Source organism: Chionomys nivalis, chromosome 26 (assembly GCF_950005125.1).
Source record: "Chionomys nivalis chromosome 26, mChiNiv1.1, whole genome shotgun sequence".
Classification (NCBI taxonomy): Eukaryota; Metazoa; Chordata; class Mammalia; order Rodentia; family Cricetidae; genus Chionomys; species Chionomys nivalis.
In genome coordinates, this window is record NC_080111.1 from 9,151,628 (window position 1) to 9,173,213 (window position 21,586).

General features: G+C 38.4%; 1 protein-coding gene across 1 annotated transcript in view; it reads right to left on the reverse strand.

Moving 5' to 3' along the window:
- Nucleotides 1-6,797: 6,797 nt before the first annotated feature.
- Nucleotides 6,798-21,586, reverse strand: part of Col3a1 (collagen type III alpha 1 chain) — a 36,362-nt gene continuing 21,573 nt past the window's right edge. Inside the window, exons 23-51 of the mRNA XM_057758525.1 lie at nucleotides 21,507-21,560; nucleotides 21,264-21,362; nucleotides 20,917-20,970; nucleotides 20,758-20,811; nucleotides 20,390-20,443; nucleotides 19,801-19,854; nucleotides 19,282-19,326; nucleotides 18,685-18,783; nucleotides 18,492-18,599; nucleotides 18,207-18,260; nucleotides 17,583-17,636; nucleotides 17,448-17,501; nucleotides 16,746-16,799; nucleotides 16,037-16,144; nucleotides 15,723-15,776; nucleotides 15,385-15,438; nucleotides 15,034-15,195; nucleotides 14,805-14,912; nucleotides 13,798-13,905; nucleotides 12,704-12,757; nucleotides 12,513-12,620; nucleotides 11,919-11,972; nucleotides 11,336-11,443; nucleotides 11,017-11,070; nucleotides 10,812-10,919; nucleotides 9,761-10,052; nucleotides 8,561-8,748; nucleotides 7,989-8,231; nucleotides 6,798-7,228 (exon numbers count right to left, since the gene is read on the reverse strand). Of these exons, the coding sequence (XP_057614508.1) occupies nucleotides 7,082-7,228; nucleotides 7,989-8,231; nucleotides 8,561-8,748; nucleotides 9,761-10,052; nucleotides 10,812-10,919; nucleotides 11,017-11,070; nucleotides 11,336-11,443; nucleotides 11,919-11,972; nucleotides 12,513-12,620; nucleotides 12,704-12,757; nucleotides 13,798-13,905; nucleotides 14,805-14,912; nucleotides 15,034-15,195; nucleotides 15,385-15,438; nucleotides 15,723-15,776; nucleotides 16,037-16,144; nucleotides 16,746-16,799; nucleotides 17,448-17,501; nucleotides 17,583-17,636; nucleotides 18,207-18,260; nucleotides 18,492-18,599; nucleotides 18,685-18,783; nucleotides 19,282-19,326; nucleotides 19,801-19,854; nucleotides 20,390-20,443; nucleotides 20,758-20,811; nucleotides 20,917-20,970; nucleotides 21,264-21,362; nucleotides 21,507-21,560 (2,787 nt within the window). The 3' untranslated portion in view covers nucleotides 6,798-7,081. The remainder of the gene's footprint in view (nucleotides 7,229-7,988; nucleotides 8,232-8,560; nucleotides 8,749-9,760; nucleotides 10,053-10,811; nucleotides 10,920-11,016; nucleotides 11,071-11,335; nucleotides 11,444-11,918; nucleotides 11,973-12,512; nucleotides 12,621-12,703; nucleotides 12,758-13,797; nucleotides 13,906-14,804; nucleotides 14,913-15,033; nucleotides 15,196-15,384; nucleotides 15,439-15,722; nucleotides 15,777-16,036; nucleotides 16,145-16,745; nucleotides 16,800-17,447; nucleotides 17,502-17,582; nucleotides 17,637-18,206; nucleotides 18,261-18,491; nucleotides 18,600-18,684; nucleotides 18,784-19,281; nucleotides 19,327-19,800; nucleotides 19,855-20,389; nucleotides 20,444-20,757; nucleotides 20,812-20,916; nucleotides 20,971-21,263; nucleotides 21,363-21,506; nucleotides 21,561-21,586) is intronic.

Sequence of the window (21,586 nt, forward strand, 5' to 3'; positions counted from 1 at the left end):
TAATTGCTGAATATCAGTCAATAAATAAGACATTGCTATCAGCTCCTCCCCTGCCTAGCAATATCACAGAAAGGGATAATATAAAAACAAGGGAATGGATAGAGATGCTGTAAAATATTGTTGTCTGTGCACGACCGGTTGTTTCAAGAACAAACAACCGGTCGTGGACAGAAATGTGTGTGTGTGTGCACGCATGCTTTAATTATTTATTAATAACTTAGGACATACTGTTTATAAAGTCTGGAACTCAATGCTTAATGTAAACTAAGTACCATTTTGCTAGTTTTACCGTGTGGATATGTAAAAATAGATTGAAATAGAGAATTTGTTCTTTACTTTTCTTCATAAAAATAAGAAATATAGTTTTTATAAAAAATACCTTGAAATGGTATGTCACTGGTGAAGGGCAGCTTACGTCACAAAAAGTTGGAATTTAGAAGATAAAGTTTGGTTATTTAAAAAAAAATACCTTGAATACTTGTGCTTAAATTGATTGCTATGAATCAAATGACTCCCTAACAAATGCCAAGTAAATAATCTGTGAACTTAGAACTCAACCTAAGACAGAGCTTGGGTATATTTTATCATACTTAATGAAATTACGAAATTTCTTACTTTTTAGAGTTTAACAAGTATAGCACTAATTCCACACAATCACTAAGCCGATGTTATAAAATATGGTAGCTACCACTTCTAAATTTTATAAATCACAAAATACAGCTTGACTTCTTGCTACTTACTAAGCACCATGACAAATGTGGACCTGGGCTAAAATAATTCAGGTCATTTTAGTGAAAACATTTTAAAGTTTTAAAGAGAAAAAGTTTTAAAGAGAAACGCGTTTTTGGAGGTTTATGGAGGTTAGATGTGAAAAATATCATCAGAAGAGAATCTGTTTTTTACAATGCTTATCAATGCTGGACACGGATGACAGCAATGGATAATGGCCATGATTGATGACCATGGATGATAAGCTTTTATATGACATTGACTCAACACATTATTCTTCACAATATTTCTGTAAACCTTTCGAATGGCAGAATATGGAGATTTCAGAGATCTTTTGGGTATGAACAGCCATATGGAATGCTCCAATATTTGTCCAGCCTTTCCTAGTGAGTTTTACCCCAGTAGAGGATAACATTAGTATGGAAAATATTTTTCAAAGTTTCTGACTCACTTATGAAAACAGGAACATTCCTCTAAGATAGAACTCAGACAAGCATGATTTTAGTATAAACAAAACAAAAGTAAGGTCCATTGACATGGTTTTTAGTTTCAGAATATTTCTAAAAATGGTCTCGTATTTTCTCAACTATTATTAAAGCTAGAATAATATTTCCTTCATGGATAAAAATTGTGTCATGTTTAATTAAATCAGCAACCTCCAGAACTGCATACCCAGTATTGTCACAATCACCTTAATAAAAATAACGTGCGAGGGGAATGTTTACCAATATGGTCTTGGATAATCCCTTTCTTTATAAATAGTTTACAAATGCACTCTAATGATTACTGTTGTATGGCTTTTCCTGCATATCATGGAAAGTTTTCTTCTACTCATGACATGGCTGTTGAACTCTGGAATATTCAGCAGCTATAGTCATCTGAAGGGGAACTACTTAAGAATTGATTCATTTACTTTCAATGGTAGGTGAAGAGTCTCATGAGGCTGTTCATGATTCATAGAATGTCTAGTTCATGGTTAGTAAGAGGGAAGGCTTATGAAGCCAGATCCATCCTCAAGGATATATGGGTAATTAATGGCCACTGCAGAAAGATTTTTCCTTTCTGCTATGGCACAGCCACCCATAAGTTGATCTTGGGCCTGGAAGTAACCCTTCATCCACACTCCTGTAAGCAGCCCTGATTAAACTCAGTATTCCACCAAGCTAGACTTAGATTTCTTTGGTCTGTTGCTCTTACCCCATCTGGGATGAATAAGGATTTGTTTACCTCTCCAGAAAAAGTTTACACAACACTAGAGTGTTTTAAATAAATGTCCATTTACCCCAGATAGGGAACAATTACAAAGACATTATTCTGAACAACAATAGGTTGGGTGAATGTTTTAGTTTGTTCTTTTCCACGGTGCCATGGTGTGGTAGTTTGAATAGGAATGACCCTCATATGCTATATTTGAATGTCTAGTCACTAGTTAATGAAGCAGTTTGGGAAGGATTAAGAGGCATAGCCTTGTTGGAGTAGGCCTGGCTTTGTTGGAGGAGGTGTATCATTGGGATTTCGAAAGCCCACACCAGGCCCAGTCTCTCTCTGTCTGCCTAATCCCTGCAGATCTGACTGTAAAGCTCTTAGTTACTGCTCCAAAGCTAGGTCTGTCTGCTTCCCACCATAATAATTATGGAATAACCCTCTAAAACTGTATGCAAGCCCATAACACAGTAGTTGGCTTTGTCTAAGCTGCCGGGTGTTTGGGAACCAACAAGTGGCTTCTTTACAACTTCTGATAGGTCATATTTCCAAACTGTGTACAGTGAACTGTGTTTGCCAGCTATGCCACTACACTTTCCCCCATTCCTTTCATTCCTTTGCTCTTTCTGTTCATTTTGATACTTTGGGTAGGTCTTGGCGTCTATTTTTTTTCTCTTTTCTTTCTATAATCAATAGATTTATGACCTCAATTACTACCTCGGATAAATGAAGTATCAAAAACTTAACATGCCCTATTAAGAATGTTGAACTCTTTGATATTTTGTATTCTGATAATTTCTGGCAACTCTTTTTTAATTATAATTTCTTGTGCTGTTGAGAATGGGTATAACTACATACCACAAGATATCTCCTCCTCCATAGTGTTCTCCTGCCTGAGACTGATGAGTATTGAGATGAAAGATGTGTAACTCTTTAGTTAATCATGCTGTAAGCTTTGGTTTGTGTTTTACTTTCCTCTTTGTGTAAGACCACATACAAATCTGTTAGAAATTTCTGTTGCCTGTGTACCCCAAAGACATTCAAGCTACAAGTACTTCCATCCCATCCACCATGACCATGTTGGTAGAGGCCAGGATTATTGCAATAGAGTACCAAATCCTCAACTCTCTCCCTCATGCAATGCTATCTCACAGTACTCTGTGCTAACTAACTAGAGCATAACACCTGTTCCCATGGTGTTCCCCATCTTTCATTGCTCCCTGAGAGCAATGACCAAAACCTTCACATGGCTCAATAACAATAGATATTCTATAATATCATCAAAGTACGAATATTGATTGCCAATTTGACAGCATCTATAATAGCCTAAGAGATTAGCCTCTTGGCCTGCTTCAAGGGGTTATCTGGAAATTATCACAGGCCCCTGGCAAAGGCCTGTGAACTATTACCTAGAAAATATAAATTGAGATGAGAAGACCCATCCTGAAATGCACAGCACTATTCCATGGACTGGGTTTCTGGAACTAAATAAAGAGTGGCTATCAAGGCCAAGTGTACAAAATGTCCTGTCTCTTGACATGGACCCAATATGATTAGATGCTTCCTGGTCCTGCTTTCATAGCATCTCTTCTCTGATGGGCAAATCCCCTGAAACTTCCAGCCTCCAAACCCTTCTTGAAGTTGCTTTTTCTGGTATTTTGCCACAGCAAAAAGACAAGCACCTCATACAGAAAATGACCCTCATCAGAAACCAAGTGATCCCACCTGGTAGTGTAAGTCTATGCAGGCATCTCTGTCTTCCGTTGGTTTGGAAATGCATATTTTGCCTGCATGGAGTGTCTGATGTCTCACATTTGCTCAGTTGCAGCAGATCTGAGATCTAAGTTTACTTAAAGAGCCATGTTAAAAAGTATTTCTAGGACTTCCAAGTATGTGCATGCATTGATAATTTTTTTTCCCCTGAAATGCACCGTCTTTTGTCTTGTTTCTCAGAACTGGAATGCTTATTTTCCAAATTTTAGGCAGTATGAATTAATGAAATCTATTCATTATTTTTGCTTGTCAGCTTCCTACTGAGGCTGACATTTTAATTTTTACTCCCTGAAGCATTTTGAGAGCTGATTCTAGTTATTAGCTAAAGTAGGAGAACTGGCCTTGCAACCAGTTTGTCTTTAAAGACCAGCAGAAATATCACCATGTTTTGAGATCACCTGGATCTCTCAGTTGGGCCTAGACAACCAGGAAGGTGCTTTTCCATGAAAGAACAGAAGAGGCAACCTTGGGATATGAGAAATACTCAACCAAGTTTTGTGGCTTTAGAAAAGAAAGGACCCCACAGGCAAAGGAACGCCAGTCATGTCCTTAAGCCTGCAAAAGGAAAATAGTAATTTGGCCCCGAGTCTTTCAGGAGGAACATGCTTGATTGACACCTCTCGCTGGCTTAATACAATTTTGAATTTTGACCTCCAGAATGTAAAAGCACAAATCTACTTTATGCGTTTCAGCAGTAATTGGAAACTTACACTGGTATTTCCAGATGCAGGTGTGTGCATCTGATTGATCAAATTAGGATCATCCCAATCAATGAGACATGTTGCTGGGAAGGCAGGTCTCTGGGAAGGTAAATAAATGTCCTTGGGTTTTCCAAAGTCAAGTAAGTTACATCCAACTGTAAATTCCTTGCAGGATGCTTAGTTTAGATTTAGATGCTTAATAACTGCTAAAAATTTATGTGTAAAACTGATTAATAAGTATAAATAGCACATAATGTATTAAAGCTCCATGGTCTATAAAATTATAGATGCAGAAGGCAGAGCGCTATATTTCATGTATTTCTCTTAAAATAAAATTCTAATAAATCTTATTTAATTCAATATCTTAGTTTGCACTCATTCTTTCCTTAGTTCTAAAATTACTATGCATATATAATTTATATGTAAATAATATGTGCAGAATGATTTATAACACCATAAATAAACTGAACATATTCAAATGATAGAACAAGAGGCAGTTCACACAGGTTGTTTCTATGTTAATATTTGATTAGAAGGATTTTATTTATGATATAATAATTGTCTAAAATAACGGATTTCCTTACTATCCATTTACTAGGCAAACGCTATACTGGATTGGACTCCTAGTTCTATATATCGCCTTGCTGATGGCTCACTTTGTCCTTCTGTGCATAGTTCTTACTGTTTTGCTTTCTTTTTTTTTTTTGGTTTTTTGAGACAGGGTTTCTCTATGGTTTTGGAGCCTGTCCTGGAACTAGCTCTTGTAGACCAGGCTGGTCTCGAACTCACAGAGATCCGCCTGCCTCTGCCTCCCGAGTGCTGGGATTAAAGGCATGCGCCACCACCGCCCGGCTAGTTCTTACTGTTTTAGTTGCCACAAATGACAACAGAATCAATTTGGACATTCGGCTTTATAATTTGAATGTTTACCCACTCTCCATATTATTAAAGAAAGATTTGCAAATTGATAATGGAAATGAGCAAAATATATTAAATACATGTATGGAAGGCTCATAAAGAAATCTAATATTAGTTGAATACGATAGCCAGGCTGAAAAATCCAGCTTCCTAGGAGGCTGGGACAGAAACATCCCATTCCCAAACTCTTAACCTACACAGTGAGCTCAAGAGACTTAGCAAGGAAGACAACTTAGCAAGACCTGTCTCAAAAATAGAAAGCAGTGGTTTATTTGGATTGATACTAAAAGTATAAATTACTGTTAATTGCAGTTGCCAATAGATATTTTGAACTTAGTCCTGTTATTTATTATTTCATGTCTTTTGATAAAAATGGCTACAGTACCACCCCCTGACAACCCCTGGTGATCGATTTCCTATTTCTCTTCAACATCTTCGCACCACAGATGCAGGTGAAGGAACCTGGCTTTTGCATTGTGCAGCAGCCGATCACTTCCTGAAAATGCTGGCATTTTTTTTTTAATCCTCACTTGAAAACACTGGAATTCTATCTAAGGAGTGACTGCTTCAAATCTAGCTTCCTAAGTTTCAAGTAACATCAAAGCTTCTATTACATATGCGCTAAAATCCTAGAATTTACTAGGATGCATCTTTATTCTGTACACATAATATTTTGTATTTTTAAATCATTGTGTTACTGAATTACACAATTAGGATTTCTTTTAGAAAGTTACTGAAGCTCTTGCCTGTAAACATGCCATGGTTAAATCTGTGAGAAGCGACAAAACCAGAAATGTTTCATTATGATCTTTTATTATGAGTGAATGTAAGAGAGGAAATTCAACAGCCACATACAAGCTTACAAAAGAAAATGTCGAAAGTATTCTCTGCATTATTGTGACAAAAGCAACCCCAAACTTGGTTCTTTTTTTTATTTTTATTTTTACAGGATAAAGGGATAAAGGCTCCTGCAGCATTGCCAATCGATCTTGCTGGCAAACGACAGGGATGGATGCTGTGCATTTAGGGCTTGGGTGAAGGTCACTAATTTTGATCTAGACTCTAAAAGTGAAAATACCGTAGCACCATAACGTGTTTTTAAAGCCCTCCCAAATATTTGCAAGTTCACCAGCAAAGACAGAAGAGAAGCACCTTTGAAAGCATGGATCCCTGTGAAAAAGACAGCTGTGAACCGGAAGTACTCCTTCAAACTCCTGCACCGCAGTCTCATTTTGTATTTTACCGACATTCTACATGTAATGGATGAAATTCGTAAGTTTTGTCAAGTTATACATAAATTGTGTAGTCTTCTAGGACTCAGAATTTGTCTGTCTGACCAGTTGAGGTAGTTAAAATAGGGAGGTCATTTATAATCTTATCTTTGCCTGTTTGGAAAATGAAGGGATTCTTTTGCTGGTGAGTGTGAACATTGCTCTGTAGGTGGGCTAGAGTCCAAAGAATGTAACGCAGTGGTATCATAAGAGTGTGGACGTTTATTTATTATAGCACCATTGAGACATTTTGAAGTTGGAATTGGTAAAAAAATAAAACAAAAGCATTTGAACTGTACTGGGTGGACGGAATGGCAAGAAAATATTGTATTCTTTTTTTTTGTCAAATTATACTTTTTTTTTCCCAAAAATTTGGAAATAAATAACTGGAATTTAGTCGGTCACTTGCACTGGTTGACAAGATTATAACAAGAAGAGCACATGGATGTGGTTTCTGTTTTGCTGGGGTTTCAGATAGAGTTTGGTTTATAAAAAGCAAACAGGGCCAACGTCCACACCAAATTCTTGATCAGGACCACCGATGTCATAGGGCGCAATGTCTATGATGGGTAGTCTCAGAGCCTTGCGTGTTCGATACTCAAAGACGGTTTTGCTCCATTCCCCGGTGTGTTTCTATTCAAAAGAGGAAAAAGTGTGTAAGAAAAGAACCATGGCATTATAGCACATAGATGGCATACTTAACTGATTATGCTGGACAACTGTCTTCTGCTCTCATGGAGTAGTTAGTGCATATGGAACCTTCTAGAACATATGAGAACTTCTGTATTTGAAGTTTTAATGTTCTTGGTTGATCAATAAAATTATTAGTCAAACCCTGGCCAGACTTAATCCAGAAGGGAGATAGTCACAGATAGGCTAACCCATTTTCAAGCCTGGTTCTGGTTGTTCCTTTTATAGTATAGCTGGTTGGTTTACTAAGAAGTGGGTGAGTCACTCACAATGGGAGTAGCTAGCAGTAGAAGTGAGTTCCTCCTTTTAGTAAATTACAAGAAAAAAGAATCGATTTTAAATCACATGTTATATCTTTACATTTAAAAAAGCGGTTATATCTGATGGATATTATATAATAAATAATATGTAGAATATACAGTAAATATTGCAGTTATCAAAGTTGTTTTGTGAGTTTAAATTTCGTTCGTTTTCATTACACCTGTTTTCCATCTAGAAGTTAGGCTCTGTTTTTGTAATATTTTACACTTTTGTAATATTTAACATTTCTGGAACAGATAAGTAGATGCTAAATAATTCATGCCACTGGGCAGCTTCTGTCTCCCTCATTGATTTTTACTTTTTCTTGGCCAACAGTTTGGATGATTAAGCAACAAATTTTGATGATATTTGCCATCCTGCTTTCAGAGGCATTGTTACTTACAGTACAGCCATCCTCCAGGACTGTGTAAGTGAATTTGCTGTTTCCTTCCGCCTTGAATTCCCCTTCATTCGATCCCATGAGCTTTAGAGACTTCTTGACATTGCCAGTGGCCTGGTCCATGTAGGCAATACTGTTCTTGCAGTGGTATGTAATGTTCTGGGAGGCCCTGCTGGAGAGGAGCCTGAGGTATGCCAGTTGTACATCAAGGACATCTTCAGGAAGGTCAGGATTCCCATAGCTGAACTGTAACAGGACAAAAGGATGCATTAGAGGTCGTGACTGCAGCCTCAGGGAAGGGCTTCGTGCACTATCAGCGTGGACATTGCATTATACATTCTTCACAGACATGACATGCTATTTTATTACATGCAGAAGTGACTGCCTCAGCAAGTAGAGAAGGTGTTGAGATTCAACTTCCCTAATACAATCCAGCTTTTTATAGGAGCGATAGTTTTCTAATCAGACAAGTGTTTGAGGTATTCTACTTAGTAACCAGGAAGAGGTAAAAGGAAAAAAAAATAAATGACATATATTTAGGCATAGCTTGATTTAAAAGGTCTATCTGTTCTCACCTGAAAGCCACCATCCATAGATTCTCCAAACCAAACATGTTTCTTCTCAGCAGCAGAGTCTGTCCACCAGTTCTTCTTTGGAACAGTCATTGGGTTGGCGTTTATGCACGTCTCCCCGGTTTCCATGTTACAGAACACTTTGATAGCATCCATCTTGCAACCTTGGTTAGGATCGACCCAATATTCGCCTGCAGAGTCACCAAAAGAGAGAAGGGGAATTCGTTACGGAACTCAAAAGGGGAGCCTGGGCCAGAAGATCTGCTTGTTTGTCTAGTTCCGAGTATGGAGTGCTAATGCATTTGCAGGTAATATATAGCACAACTGATTGGTATGTCTGAAGTGGAAAGTTAGTAAGATCCATAGCAGTATTAAAATTAGAAAGAAAGCATTGCCGTTGATATATATATATATATATATATATATATATACACACACATACATTACATACAGGTATATATATATATATATATATATATATATATATATATATATACACACACACACACCTTGGTGTGTTGTACTTGTCTAAATCTCACCATTTATTTCAAAGATAACATTCTACTACAGATTTGCAGCATCATAGCTTAGCTTGCCTGATACTTCATATTTTAAGTAATGTCCAGAGATAACTCTGAGCAAAAGCAGTGGTCTTTGTCAATATATTTAAAGTTGAAATAATTTTGAAATGATATTTCAAGATTTGAAATTAAAAGATGATTTTTGTATTGATTATAATAAATATATATTTAAAATAAAAATAAAATTACACATGTCATAGTAGATAAAAAGCAGGAGTTATTTAAGTAAACTTGATACTTAGTCATTAGGTCATCAAAATGAATTCTAATAAATATATAATACAATAATCAAAATGATAAAATTATGCATATCTAACCATGAGAATAGAATGATGCATGCCATTTGATCATTTAAATCATTTTTGTTTTGTATTTAGAAATACTTGTGTGAAATTTTTTGTCAAACTGTCCTTAAATTTTCTTATATTTGAAACAGTTTGTAGTTACTTATGTTGTTCTTTAAATACACCTTCAAATACTGTTTTTCTGTTTTCTCAAGTGTGTTCAGCTTAAATAACAATGTTTGGGTAGTATATGCTTTAAAATATTTTCCACCAGGAAAACTTTCTTGGTCAAATTCTCATACAGTCTACAGCCATGCGTGATAAAGACTCCAACGTACCACTCTTGAGTTCAGGATGGCAAAATTTCAGGTCTCTGCAGTTCCGCGCTGGGTTTTTACGAGAACCATCAGGACTAATGAGACTTTCTATTTGTCCATTAACAGACTTGAGGGAAGACATAATCTCCTCGGTGTTGATCTTGAAATCCATTGGTTCATCGCCATAGTAGGGTGCAAATCCAGCCGACTTTTCACCGCCTCCAAGGGAAGCAACACCTCCTCCCCCACAGCAAGGACCAGGTGCACCAGGAGGTCCAGGGGGCCCTGGCTGCCCGGGGTGGCCTGGTGAGCCCTAGGTGGATGAAACCATGTGTCAGTGAGGCTTTTCTTGGATTCCCACTGAAGGACTGTGCCACGTGTCTAGGAAAGTGAACTGTAAACAATCCACCTATGTTGGGACAATTACTTTAATTAAAAAAAAATGTAGATGATCTTGGAGTTTCGTGATTGTCAACTTACAGCAAATATAATTCATTTCGGACAAATATGGGAGCGAACAGCCCCCCAAAGTACAATTCACATGCTGTCGTGAGAAAATAAAAAAGGGACTTTATCTTCTGGGTTCAAATTTCCATTGCCATTGCATCTCTGTGCTTGTGACATATTGATTTTTCATTTGTCGCGTGTATGTTTGTCAGAACAATGGTTTATTGCTCCATTTTCCCCAAAGCTGTGGAACATGAACGTGCTAGTCATGATTTTAGCAGTAGCAAGACTGTACATTGAAAAGGTTGTTTAATTAATGGAATCTCTACAAAAATCAAATTGCATCCATGTGTTCTTTGGTGTGATGTCGGCATGGTGTAGTTTGGTTAGTTAAGTAGCTGTCATTATATCAAAATATCACTCATCAAACTATAAATTTTCTCCATGTCGCTGTGGCATCAAAAAAGTCTTACTGTAATGAAGACTGCGTTAAATTAAGCCTTACTTTCTAAAGTAAATGATTACACTGTACTCATCAGGCTACTTCAGTTAAAAAAACAATGAAGGGTTTCTGAAATGATGGATTACAGCGAATTAAGTCATGCATATACGAGTAGGGACTTACCTCAGATCCTCTTTCACCTCTGTTGCCTCGAGGTCCTGGCGGCCCAATGGGACCCGGATGTCCGCTTGTACCATCTTTTCCAGGAGGCCCATGTGGTCCAACTGGTCCCTGAAGAAATGAACACGATGTTATAATGCTAGAATACATGCCTGCCGTGCAAACATTTCAAAATAGGCTCCTTCTGACGGGCTTCTACGACACTTACTCTGGGACCGGCAGGTCCGGGACTACCAACTGCACCCTGGTGACCAGCAGCACCCTGGAAAGCAAGGAAGAACAGAGACTTGAGAAGATCTCTCACAGCATATGGGATGGACTGTTAAAGATCTGTCCAGACCACCATGACCGTGATGAAATAAACTCTCTTTCTTTGCATTTCTTCATGCTAACCCATTATTTGAAATAAGCTCTTGAGTTCATGTCTCATATCTTCTAGCTTATTGTTCAGAGGTGGAAAGTGTTCTGCGTGGAGTCCCTCATCAGTCATGCAGTAAAGGAGGGCTTGCAAAAGTGGATGCACTCACAGGGGAACCTGGGGGACCTGGATTGCCTGGGAATCCTCGGTGTCCTTTGATGCCATTGGAGCCACGCTCACCAGTTTCCCCTTTGTCACCTCGTGGACCTTGGGGACCCTTTAGAAATATATTTCAAATTAAGGTCATTATGGTGTATACATATTGAGGAAATAAAGTTGAATTTATAGTAAGTCGATTATAATTCACAGAATTCTATTAGCTTTATAATAATCTTTTATAATCTATTATACAGCATCCTCCTGTAGATCGTAATAGTAAATGTATTATATTATATAGGATCCTATTAGCTCGAAATCCCCCTAAAAAATAACAAAGACGGTTTCGGTTTACAGTTTGGATTGGTGATGCAATCAATGCTCGTAATTGATGCTGGCATAATTAGCCGCATGAAACCTTTAGTTCAGAAGCTGAATCGTTTTCTGTATCATCAACTATAAGTTTATATTTTCTCCACAGTTATGTATCTGTCATCCTGTCCATTTTCTAGACCTTTCATAAAGCAACAGAGTATTTTTTTTTAACACTCTAAAATGAGTTTACAAACACAAAGGCTCAAACGCTTAATACTTACAGGAGCACCCCGAGCTCCAGCAGGACCTGGAGCACCAGAAGGACCAGCAGGGCCCTAGGAGATAAACAAACAAGTGAGCACAGCATGTGGGACTGAACTTACTCACTCAACCCCATTTTGAAAAGTTGAGTGTGTCAGGAGGACAGGAGGATGTGAATAGAATGGGGGAGTGGAAACATGGTCACAATATATTGTACAAGAATTAACTAAAATTTTAATTTCATTTAAAAAATTAAATACAGTGAACCAGTCTGAAATTTTACAAATATGAAAACAGTTCTCCTTTAAAAAAAATTTACTAGCTCCATTGTGGTGGGATAGTAGTACACATACTATTATTGGAAACTAATATTCCTCTAGCCTTTAAAATCTGTTCCCTCCCTCCATCTTTACAAAGGATTCTAAACGGAAGCGGAAGGAAAAGAGCCCCGTTAATTCTAACTGCATCCCTGCAGCAAAGAGACAGGTGCCCATTAATCCCGACTGAAATCAGCACAGATACATCCCAGTGGACAGAAGTAACCTGCTATCCCAACCCCAGTCTTCTTTGGACGGACCAGGGCAAATAGAGAGAAGGTGCTTATGGGAACTCACCGTTTCTCCTCGGTCACCACTCTTCCCAGCTGGACCGACAGGACCAGGTGGCCCTGGATGACCAGGAGCACCTGGGGCACCAGGAGAACCATTTTCACCACGATCACCCTGGAACAAATTCACAAATCTCATGTAACTATGACAGCCATCAAATTTAATTATACATGTCTACCGTACATAGTTTGTTATACCTTGCCACCAGGGGATCCATCTCGTCCTGGTTGGCCATCTGATCCTGGGTTTCCCTGGGTAAAAGGGGGAGGGGGAGAAAAATGACTTGAAATTATCCAAATACTACGCAAGCCTTTTTATTCCTTTAAAAGATGCTCTCTATTTAGTATACAAAGTATTAGATACACTGTGGTATTTTTGAACAAAGACTACTTTAACTAGTCATGCCCCATTCCCTTGCTGTCCTGTCTCCCAGTAGAAGCAAAAATTGTTTTCAGCGACAAGAAATTCTCTATACTACAATGTGGTTTAGCCCTGTGAAGAATGGTAATTCTTTGGCAGATATGTAGGATATCTATTTTCCTAAAATTTCACAAAATAATATGAGGAGAGCAATAATAAAAATGGCATTTATACTAGAGGTGGCAAATAATTTTTGAATAATGGAGATGTAAATTTATGATGGAAATTCAAAGTTAAATTTACTTAATATTTCAGCATCAAATATAGCTCTCAAAAATACATAGCACCTGTTATATATTTTGTTAATATTGAATATTAGTTGAAAAATTAATAATTACCAATGAATAAAGATCATTTTTATACAAAACTGTATGTTGTAATTTTCTTCATCAACCTGTTTCCTAAATTAGTTAAGCAACTGCATTTCCTTCATTAATGAATTTATTGAGAGATATTATTGGCCATAGGCATGTATAATATTCTAACTTATATATAGCAGGATGATTATCAGAGAGGGAAGGAGAGCTGTCTGATATAGGTTACATGGACCTATATCTAGATCATCATAGACATTAAGGGCTCTTTGACTAATGCTTGAATTTTGTACTGGAGAGATGGTGCAATGGTTAGAGGCATTTGCAACTGAATCTGATGCTTAGAGTTCACTCTTGGGGAGCTACATGGAGGAAGGAGACAAGTGACTCCCTTGAAAGTTGTTCTCTGACCTCCATGTGTGCATCATAGTTCCTATGTGCCCATGTGTACACACATAAACAAACACAATTAAATACGTATCATTGAAAAAGAAAATGTATCCGACGAATTGAATGTTAGCTGACTTGTTGGACATCATCTTTCAGTTGCTACTTACATCCCTCCCAGGTTCACCAGCTGTACCAGGTTGGCCAGGAAGACCTTGGGGTCCAGGAGGACCACGTTCCCCATTATGGCCACTGGCTCCCGGTTTTCCGCTTTCACCCTGTGTAAAAAGAAATAAAAGACGTTTTCACTTTAAGAAACCAACTATTGGGGTGTAGGCAGATATCTTCATTTCAGAAGGAGAAATGTGTTTTATTCAACTTATATTGATGTTCAACCTTCTTGAAGCCATACCCTTTATAAGGAAAAAATTGGGGGAGCAAGATTTTTGGGTTTTCCTAACCGCACAGTGATTGAGAATGGCAAAAAATTCTTTTTAAAACATTTGGTTGTGAGGAACAGAAATTTATGAGTAGAAAAATAGAAATATTAATGATAAACCATCATCTTGATGACCTTGAGAATCAGGATTTATTAGAGTCTTGGGAAGACATGCTAAGTACTGTTAAACTTCCTGTTATTATTTTCTGACATATTTTGAAATGGGTACATAAAGTATCATATTATTAAATCAGACACAAATGGAATTGTGTTAGCTTATTTGCCAAGTGCATTTTTCAGATACTAAGCCCTATAATGTTATACTAATATCAGTGAAAGAAAACCAAGAGAGCAAAAGGCTTGAAGGGATGGGCAGCTGACATCAATTAAGCTTTGATATATTTATGAGCTGCAGCACCTTCTCCCTTCATGAACACAGTGAAAAAACTAGAGAATGTTCACAAGCTTCCTAACAGTGGTGTTTGAAATATCAAAATTGATTTTTTGTGACATTGGCTTGTCTGTGTAAGTATTCAAGCCTTCTTTATGACATGCTTTCCCTATGCATTTTGGAATGATTAAATAAAAGTTTTGCTTTTATAAACCTAGATGTATAGAGAAGTTCAGATCTTTCATAATTTGTGTAGCGATGAGAAACCATCTCGTATCTGATACAGTGAAGAAATCTCTACATCCATGAAGGGAAGCAAGAATCCAGCGCAAGGAAACTACACTTACCTTGATACCTTGAGGCCCGGGGCTGCCCCTAGGACCTGGCATGCCTGGTGGTCCAGCAAGACCTCTTGCTCCAGTAAGTCCCGCAAGTCCAAGTGGGCCTGGGGAGCCCTGTTGCAATAGATAAGAAAGACTCAGCTCGTTTCTACACAGTTATGTTTCCCTTTATGTTTCCCTATTAAATTTGTTATCAAAATATATGGTCAATCAAGAGAACAACAGGGCCACTCACCGGAGGTCCCTGAGCACCAGGTGGTCCCTTCTCTCCAGGTTGGCCAGCATCACCTTTTGGTCCCGCTATTCCAGGGTTACCAGGAGAACCACTGTTCCCAGCAGGCCCTGGAGGGCCATCCTTGCCCGGAGCTCCACTTGGCCCTGGAGGGCCTGGGTTACCCTGCAAATAAATGAAATTTAAAATATACATTAAGAGGTTTTTTTTTGTTGTTGTTGTTCTTGCCTTTTACTTATTTTCAATTTTATATGGGATTTGGCAGATACATATCAAGATATCACTTTCTCCTCTAGATATATGAAGTCTACCAGTAAGATGCATTTGAAGAAGAAATTTGAAGAAAGTGCTTACATTGTTGCCAGGGGGACCAGGAAGACCACGCCCACCAGGAAAGCCAGCAGCACCCTGTGAAGCAGAAATGCAGCCATCAGAGACAAACTAGAACATAAATCTTTGCCCACACAAATGTCAAGAAAAGGAATGGACCAGGACCTGAATTCCATCCTAAAGTTATTTATGATTTCCCACCTCCGCTTCAGATTTACACCCAACTGCCCGTGATTGACTGACTGACTTTCACATTCTCTCTGTGGCTTTAGTGTCATTAAAAGGTCTTTCCATAGATTGGGACTCAATACATTTTTTCAGTAATAACTCAGAGAGTGATAGTTAAGGGGATCAGTACTCACAGGACCACCAGGACTGCCGCGTTCACCCTTGACACCCTGAGGACCAGGAGGACCCTAAATACAAAAGGGAGGAAGGACATACTAAGTTGAGTGTCAACAAAAGCATTAAACATTAGGAGACCAGCAATAACTCCCTGAAGAAATTAAAATAGCTCACATCTGATAATATCTAAACTACTCAAACCAAAATTCAGATTGAGTATATCCTTATAAAGATGATGATATTCTCCTCGCATAGCACAAAATCTTACATGAAATGTTAAATTATTAATAAACCAAAATGTTTTATGGGATTGTTTAGCAATAAGACTCACAGCGGGTCCGGAACCTCCAGGGGGTCCTGCGGCTCCAGGAGGGCCTCCTTCACCTTTCTCTCCAGGGGCGCCTCTTTCTCCTTTAGCACCTGGTTCACCATTCTGTCCCTGCACACAGCAACAGTGACAGCCTGTGAGCTAACTTCCTCCACAATGCACTTGGGTTAGCATTCCTTTACTTTAGAACATAGAACTTTTTTTTTTTAAAGTTGGGAAGATGTTACCATCAAATAGAAATAGGAGGCTCTCTGAAAACACACCAAAACTAAATTAGGCAAAATATTGTGAGAAAGGAAGAGAAAGAGGAAGGAGGAGGAGGAGGAGGAGAAGAAGGAGAAGGAGAAGGAGGAGGAGGAGGAGGAGGAGGAGAAGAAGAAGAAGAAGAAGAAGAAGAAGAAGAAGAAGAAGAAGAAGAAGAAGAAGAAGAAGAAGAAGAAGAAGAAGAAGAAGAACAAAGGCTCTGGATTTGAAAATGAGCATCACGATGCTGCATTGCCTCCTTGCCCAAGCCATAAAGGAGGATAGGGGTTTAAGTTGCCTAAAGCTTAAACAATAGAATTAGTTAAACACCAACCTAAAAATTGATAAAGTAACTTCAAAGAGTAAAGTGACTGAAGAAAGACTGGGACCAAATAACTTGTATCTGTTAGTTTTCAACAAGATAATAAAATAGGCATTGGGGCATTTGTGCTTAGACAGCCATACTTACAGGAGCACCCGGGAAGCCAGCAGGTCCAGGAGGTCCATGTTCACCTCTCTCGCCCTGAAGGAAAATAGCTTGTTAGTCACAGTGATGGCCTTCCCCACGGGGATCTTGCAGTGTCCTCTCTATAGTCTTATCTTGCTGTCGTGGGAAAACAGCTAATGCAGAAAACAGTTTCACCTGAAAGTCTTTTTTTTTTTTTTTTTTTTTTACTTCTTATCAAAATTAGAAAGGAACACTAGAACTGTTGATTTCTTCTGTCTCTAGACTGCAATATAACTTGCAATGGCTATGGCTTCAAAGTGCTCCAATAATAATACATGTAATTATGTAACTCCCAAATGTAAAGTATTTAAAATATGGCAAAATGATAAGACATTAATTAGACAAAAAGGTGCTGAGCTTTGAGTTCAAGACTTTTTAAAGGCAAAGGATTTTTGATTTGGAAGATGCTTCTGGCAAAGAGATGCTTACTTAGAAATGTATAGTATATTTCAATTTATGTGCTTTCCCCAGAGTTACTTAGGAAATGAGGTACCTTAAAATAATCTCACATGGATTTTAAATTTTTTAAATATTTTCTTGAATCTCATATATTTTAAGGATAGAGTCAAAAAGGAGGAAAAGAGTAGCAGGGGCAAAGCTACTAAAACAAGACAATGACCTGTGTGGGGTTAAGAGTATGTTGAAAATGTCTTTGCCACTTACAGGGCCACCTCGAGGTCCAGCTATACCCGGAAGTCCAGGGGCACCACCTTCACCCTGAGAAAAGATCAAACGGTGCTATCACTCCTCTATCTTCACTGAAACAAAGGTTGACTTTATTTGCAGTAGTGCTGTTACCTTATCTCCAGGCTGACCAGCTGGGCCAGGAGGACCAATAGGACCAGTAGGACCCTGCAGAAAGAGGGGTTTTAGGTTGAAAGAAATCAACATCATTTCTTGTATTAATCAGTGTCTAGAGACACTCATCTACTAAAGTCAATCCGTTTTTGTTCTCTCGTGGCTCACATGATACTTTCATTGCTTGGTACCAACGTGAGAGAGTCCAGTAAGCTCACTATTCTGTGAGTGTGATCAGAGAAAGTAATTTAATTCACTGTGTTCATTGATTGATGCTTTTTTTTTTACCGCTATTAGAGAAGATATAAGATCTTATTGAAATATCTTTTAAAGCTATATTTCTTAGTTTTTATTGACTTGCTATGACAGTCATTCCTGGCTTTTGTTTTTTATATTATTAAGGATTCTCTTCATCCTTAGGGCACTGACGAACTACCATGGAGTGATAGATAAAAAAAAACTAAGAATTTAAACAGTCCAGTGATTAGTGTCTTTTCAATATTCAGGGCATCCTAACATGGTCTCACTTCATTAGAGTGGTTCTGGGAACACTGAAAGCTGAAGTAGGGTCTACCACACATTGCATTCTATCAAGGTCCATTTCTCAAAAATATAAATACTCACCCTTGGCCCATCCTTTCCTGGAGCCCCATCAGCACCTGCACCCCCTGGTTCACCCTGCCAAACAAAAGTCGGTGTCATCACCCAGTGAAAGTTGGCCAAGAAGAGAAACCCTCAGGAGTTGCTGACATTAGAGTTGGTATTTGATTAATAGTTGCTATAGGACCCTATGTAAAATTTCACTTAAAATAAAATGATAGTAATTTTGAAAATAGTTTCTAGTAAAGTGGCTTTCCTCTAATCTATAAAATCTAGTTTATTGTAGAATCAAGATCAAACAATCAGTACCTTTTCACCCTTTGGACCAGGACTCCCAGGACCTCCTCTCTCTCCAGGCATCCCTTGTAGACCAGGGGGACCAGTAGCACCAGCGAGACCAGGGGGACCAGCAGGGCCCTGCGATAAAGAGAAGCATGCCAGATGATGAGCAAGCAATTGGATTGCATCTTCTTAAGTCCAGGATGCCAGAAACGGCAGCTACCTTTCCTCCCTCGGGGCCAGGGGGTCCAGCTCCGCCTCTAAGACCAGGGCTTCCTGCAACTCCGGGTGGTCCACGCTCTCCAGGGGCACCGGAATCACCCTATCAGTGAAAAGATAACATCCACATTAGGAACACATTAGAGTCAGAAAAGAGAAACACTGTGGATTACAGTGACTTTGATTACGTCTACTAGGTTTTTAACTTTTATTTCTTAATGGTTTTGAAATTTTTGACTATAAAATTTTGATTAGCTGCTTGGGAACAGGAATCTTTAAAAAGTGTGAAACAATGGAATGTGTATTTGTTCTGATTAAGGGGAAAGTGTCTCGGAAGAAATTACTGTTACTATTCATAGAGGTAAAGTTTCCATTTCCTCCAGCAGGACAATTCTCTCAGGGAAGCCATGCATTAACAGCATTTCCTCTTGAGTGGCTGACTCTGTGGCATGTATTAATGTTAGAGAAAGAGAATATTTAGAGGGAGCAAGTTCAGTGCCTTGCAATGTTTGCAGTTGGCTTCAAATTACTAAAAAGGAGAAAAAGGTGTTCCCCTAATCAGTTGCTCTATAACATAGTTAAAGAGTTAAAGTAAAATTACCTTGCCTCCAGGAACTCCAGGTGCACCAACCTCACCCTTTGGACCCTAGGAGGTGAGCATTATATATGGTAAGCATTTGTCAATATGCATTGCACAAGTGTAAGCAACATCGACATCTGCTGTGCCTATATGTTATACAATTATTTAAATCTTCAAGCTATGCACTTTAATTCTGTTGTTTTATAGAAAAAAATTAAACCGAGTGAGTGACATTATAAGCACCTCATCTTTGTTTTGTTGTGGTTTCTGAGACAGAGTCTCGTGTAACTCAAACTCATTTTGTAGCCAAGGATGACCTTGAACTGTTAACTCTATACACCTCTTCAAAGGAAATAAACTGACAGGTACTTGGTGTGTACTCTGCTAGAGATTTAATGGAGAGTTTCATAGATTCTAGCAAGTATTCTATGATCTAAGTCAACAACGCTCAACTACCTGGGCATACAAAGTTAATGATAGATAAATGCTATTGATTTTTTCATGTAGTTGCCAACTTTACAAAAATAAGAGGTGACTTACTGGTTCACCAGGCTTTCCATTTTCTCCTGGAGGACCACTGGTACCAGGTATTCCCTGCAAATCAACAGAATCACATCGTATGATCACTTCAAAAATGGCTTTGAGGAAGCTCTCACATGTAAGCCTAGTTTTCAAAGTAGTTCATGACATAATTTCCATATTTTTAAGGTATAGAATGTTTGCCCTATTTAAACTAATGCCAGATAGAGGGTGGTTATGCTTTACAAACCTGGGCTTATATCTGTATTTTTGTTTCTGTATATACAGTTGTGCTGAGGAATAAGGGTAGATGAATTTATCTACATAGACTTTTTATTGTGAGAGCTATAAGTGTGCATATAGAATTGCAGTTCAGTTCATTTTTTTTTCAGTTCATTTTTAATAACTTTATATGTACATTCTAGAATAGCCATAGAAGAAATTACTATTATTTTTTTATTTCAGAATGGAAAAAAGTCTACAAATTAAGTTTCAGATGAACATGTAGCAGGGGAACAAAAGTTTTGAAGTTTATTTATTCTACAAAATAGGTCTGAAAGAGAAATATGGAATTTTAGCAGACAATAACATTCAAAGAATAAGCTCTTACTTGTAATCCTTGTGGACCAGGAGGTCCGGAATCACCCTTGTCACCAGATGGGCCCTAGGTTGAGAAACACAATGATAGAGTCCATTGTAAAATTGTCCTTTTTAATCTACAGTTCACATCCTAGCAGGCCTATTGCTTACTGTCAAAGGTAAGAATATGAAGAGTAGGGAAAGCTTGGGCTATAGAAGATACTCAAGGCAAATTAAGTACAACATGTAGTGAATACCAACATTTGATTCAGTAATAAAATAAGGAAGTCTAGTAACTGCTGAACTATTATAATACAGTGCAGTGAGTGCATAATTTCTGAAGGCTTGCCCCTGCACTATTTCCACTCTCTTCCTCTCTTCAGTTACACGAGTACTTACAGTAGGGCCTGGGGGACCCTGAGGTCCAGTTTCACCGTTCTTTCCAGCAGGACCCTACAGCAATGACAGTTAGACAAGCAGAATTAATACATATATCAAGAAAGTAGGAGTCTGGAAATGATTAAATTGATTAGACAGAAAAAGACAAAAGCTACATACGGGAAGGCCGGGTCCTCCAGGGCCACCGCGTTCTCCATTCTTGCCAGGAGCACCCTAAAGAAAAGGGTAAATGTTTACATAATTAAAGAAAAAAAATCAGTAATCAAAGTCCAAACCCCATTTTTGATCCTCCTACACCTGCTCAGCCACACACACACACACACACACACACACACACACACACAATCATAGCCAATTACATATTTGTCTCTAACACACTGCTCAATTTCACATATTCGTCCATGTTTTTAGAGAAGGCTAAGTCTTGGGTATCTTTACATTTTTCTTATAGAAAGCCAAAGGGGCTCCGTCAAATATTTATTGGAGAAAGTAGCATTAGAACTTACATCATTTCCTTTAGGACCAGGAAAACCCATGACACCAGGCTGACCCCGGGGTCCAGATGGGCCAGGAGGACCAGGACGGCCACTTTCTCCTTGACTTCCCTAGGAAGAAAAACCACTACCTTAGTTAGAGTTGGAGTAACACATAATCAAAGTATAGTATACCTACACTTATTCAAATCTAGCCAATGAATGCATTCCAATTTTTACTGGAGTAATTCAAAGGGATGTCATAATTATACATACGGGAGGTCCTGGTTTCCCATCATTGCCTGGTCCTCCTGGGCTTCCGGGAACACCCTAAATGAAAAATTATATTTTGTCAG